We start from the raw sequence: 4,292 nt of genomic DNA on the forward strand, positions 1-4,292 counted from the left end.
TGCCTCTTACTTGGATGCTACTTCCACTGATGATGAGCTTGGGACCCACCCCGTCACACGCCTATCATAGCAGAGTGAATCATAGCGACGAATCGTAACAAATCGAACGACAAGTCCTGAACGATTATTAATAAGTAGACCAAAAACAGGTTCGCCAGCGTCAAGCCCTAAGTCGGAGACCGTGGCTCACAAGGACATCACGTGGCCTTTGTCACCGTTCGTATAGATAACTAACCACCCGACACACATAGCTCAGACTTTCTGTCTCACTGAAGCCTTACGGAAGCGTATAAGCCCTTATCGTCCTTTCCATTTGAGCCCAAAGAGAGATAGAAGTCATGGTTTCAGCACCAGTCGCATATCCACCACCACCATCATGAGTGGATGCATAAAAGCAAACATACTTTCTCGGCCATGTACTATTAATAAAAACTTGGACAGAGGCATTTGAATCGGATCTTTACCTTGTTTACTCAGCAATTCGAAATCTATCACCTTGCCTAATTCCAATACTAGATATAGATCGAGATGCAATTCCATATTGAGTGGTTGGAGGCAGATTCACCGGTTGCGGAAGAAAAGATAGCATTTGAGCCAGGCAACCTTGAGCAATATAGAAGTTATTAAGGCATCGCTCATTTCGGATTCTCCAGTGCCAATAGCAGTAGTTCCAGCAGCTACAATAGCAAGAATAAAGACAAAGGCAGATGCAATTGATTCAGGAGAAAAAGAAGCAGTAGCACCAAGCACAAAGGTAGGAGCAAAGTAACCTATAGAGTAGGCAAGGCCAAAGGCTGTAGAGGCATAGGTTGGGGTAGAGGCAGCTTATCGAAAAGCGAAATCGGTCGATCTGGTGCAATACTTCGGTGAATCTTCTGGAAAGTGCTAGTGACCACTTGTAAGTAGCCACCTATAGCTAGAAGTTTCCTGATTAGGGAATAAGCTGCCGAAAATATAGCAGCTAATTAGTTATCTAAGTCCGATGTTTAGCTCTACCCAACACCCGGACCACTCATACAAGAAAAGCTTGATTGATTGCCTAGTGTACGTTCCATCAGTGTTTTCCGTTCATGATTGTTGAGCGGATAGTACCTATTGCATATTTATCCAAATATGAAAGGTAGGCATGTATGCTCGAGAAATTCATCCAGTCTGACCTACTAAATAGTTAACACTAAGAAAGCATAGGAATAACTAGGGTAGGCAGGTTGGGGATCTTTAACATATATGATATTACCTGGATCTATCTATTTGAATTGTTTAATTCGGTGATAATGCGAAGTGCGTCCTTTTGGTGGGATCTTATTGAACCATTGAATCACTCTATAGAATCTCCAATAAGGAAACCTATAGCCAATGCACATAGCCCTACTACTGTTCTAAGGGGGAATACTCTGATGTAGGTTTGAGACTTTTCCTACAGTTGATTGCCGAGGTGAATATTCACTTGAAATCAGAAATTGAGAAGAATAGTTTTTTCATTCATTTGTATTACAATGCGTCTACAGGAACATATAAAGATGGTTCAACACTCTAGATCCTACAATCAAGCGCCAGATCCTATAATCAAGCATCCAGATCCTATAATCAAGCATACATCAACATTATCTACAGGATAGGAAAGAATCATCTACAAGATAGGAAAGAATCACAAGAGAAAACAGGGAAAGAATCAATCCAAATCGCAACATTCCCCCTCAAGTTGGTGCATAGATATCACACATGCCCAACTTGCCCAAAAACTTCGAGAACACTCGACTTGAAACTGCTTTGGTGAGAATATCGGCCTACTGATCCTCTGATCGAATCTGAGGCAACACCACAATCTTCTCATCCAACTTCTCCTTAATGAAGAATCTGTCTACCTCCACATGCTTTGTACGATCATGTTGAACTGGATTATGAGCAATATCACAGGCTGCTTTATTGTCACAATATAGTTGAATTGGCTGCCTAGGCAAACAACCCAAATCTCATAGAAGAAGTCTTAGCCACAACGCCTCACATACTCCAAGTGCCATACCTCTAAACTCAGCCTCCGCACTTGATCGTGCAACAACATTCTGTTTTTTGCTTCTCCATGTAACGAGATTACCTCCTACAAAGGTGAAATAACCTGAAGTAGAACGCATGTCATCTACTACTCCAGCCCAGTTAGCATCAGTATATGCATCCACACTTTGATAATCCTCATTTCTAGTGAATAAAATTCCTTTTCCAGGAGCAGACTTCAGATACCTCAAAATGCGCAGAACTACATTCATATGTTGCTCTCCAGGATTATGCATAAACTGGCTAACAATACTTAATGCATAGGCAAGGTTTGGCCTTGTGTGTGCTAAGTACATCAATCTTCCTACGAGTCTCTGGTATCTTCCTTTATCAACTGGCACCTGATTAGACTCAATACATAACTTCAATCCTTCTTCCACCGGTGTATCAATTGGTTGACATGCTGACATACTAGTTTCCCGTAACAAGTCTAAGGCATACTTTCTTTGAGACAGAAAGATCCCTTTATCAGATCGAGACACTTCGATCCCAAGGAAATGTTTCAAGGGGCCGAGGTCTTTCATTTCGAATTCGCTGGACAAGTAACCCTGTAGAGCCTTCCTTTCTTCAGGATCATTTCTTGTAACCACCATGTCATCCACATACACAATAAGTGCAGTGATCTTACCCTGCTATTTCTTCAAGAATAAAGTGTGGTCTGAATTGCTCTGACGGTAACCAAAGGCTCTCACAGACTTTGTGAATCTTCCGAACCACGTCCTTGGAGATTGTTTCAACCCATACAATGATTTCTGTAATCTGCACACCTTCCAACTATGTATTTTTGGTATCATGCATCCGGGTGGGAGTTCCATGTAGACTTCTTCGGACAACTCTCCATGTAAAAAAGCGTTTTTCACATCAAATTGTTGTAACGGCCAACTCAAGTTCGCAGCTAGAGACAACAAGACTCGTACTGTGTTGATTTTAGCTACAGGTGCAAATGTCTCTGTATAATCAATCCCATAGGTTTGGGTGTACCCTTTTGCCACCAGTCCCGCCTTAAAGCGTTCAATTGTACCATCTACTTTGTACTTCACAGTATAAACCCACCGACATCCAACTGGTTTCTTTCCTAATGGACGGTCAACAAGTTCCCAGGTTTTATTTTCCTACAATGATTTCATCTCCTCATTCATAGCGGCTTTCCACCTTGGGTCAACTAAGGCTTCCTGCACATTGTTAGGAATAGATACAATAGATAATTGATTTACAAATGACTGATTTGATTCTGACAAACGATGGTTAGACACATAATGACTCATGGGATATTTAACTTTACTACAAAGTTCGGGTTCATATGTGGGTTCAGGGATACCTTTGGTGAGATGTTGTGGTAGCTGTTTTCTAGATGGTTCATGAACATTCTCAGCAAGTGATTGGTTTGGTGTATCAGTTGCTTGTGGTGTGATGGACTCGGACTGAGGTAGAGCCACAACTTCAATTTCTGGGTGTTCATCACTACTTTCATCCAATTCCCCCACTTCTTGATTAACAGGTTCAGGGAGTTCCCCTTCTTCAGAGATGTCCAAGTTACCCACATCTTCAGAGATGTGAACATCCACATCTTCAAAGAGTTCATCATCATAGTCTAGAGTCTGAATTTCCTTCTGGTACTCCCCCTGAAGTTCAGGCTCAGCAAAAAAATACATCGAGTCTTCATGAAAAACTACATCCAATGTAATAAACATTCGTTGGGTTGGAGGATGATAGCATCGATACCCCTTTTGATAAGCGACATATCCTAGAAAGACACATTGCAGCGCTCGAGGAGATAACTTGTTGCGCTGATGCTTATGGAGGTGTACGAATGCTACACAACCAAAGATGTGAGGAGGTAAATTTGGGATGGCTGGAGCAACAATCGCCTCAGCGAGAGCCTTGGAGGGTACCCGGTTGATCAAATATGCTGCCGAGGTAAGTGCTTCGCCCCAATAGGACAACGGCATATGGGCTTCTATCAATGAAGCACAGACAACCTCCAACAAGTGACGATTTTTCCTCTCGGCCAGCCCATTCTGCTGAGGTGTATTGGAACAAGTAATTTGATGAATACTTTGTGTGCTTCCAGATACTGCTGAAGTTCAGAACTCAAATATTCGCCTCCATTGTCACTACGGAGAACCTGAACCTGTGTATTGTATTGAGTGTGAACCATGTTATAAATTTTTTTTAATTAACAAGTTCACTTCACCTTTAGACTTCATCAAGCTTACCCAAGTCATCTTGGTACAATCGTC

At 41.9% G+C, this 4,292-nt stretch overlaps 1 protein-coding gene across 1 annotated transcript; it reads right to left on the reverse strand.

Annotated features, from left to right (window-relative positions):
• Window positions 1–1,787: 1,787 nt before the first annotated feature.
• On the reverse strand, window positions 1,788–2,645 carry LOC131045581 (uncharacterized mitochondrial protein AtMg00810-like). The gene is made up of 2 exons (XM_057979195.1): window positions 2,024–2,645; window positions 1,788–1,918 (listed from the first exon to the last, which is right to left on the reverse strand). The coding sequence occupies exons 1-2, from the start codon at window positions 2,643–2,645 to the stop codon at window positions 1,788–1,790; spliced, it is 753 nt and encodes a 250-aa protein (XP_057835178.1).
• Window positions 2,646–4,292: the final 1,647 nt, after the last annotated feature.

The sequence above is a fragment of the Cryptomeria japonica genome, chromosome 3, assembly GCF_030272615.1.
Source record: "Cryptomeria japonica chromosome 3, Sugi_1.0, whole genome shotgun sequence".
Classification (NCBI taxonomy): Eukaryota; Viridiplantae; Streptophyta; class Pinopsida; order Cupressales; family Cupressaceae; genus Cryptomeria; species Cryptomeria japonica.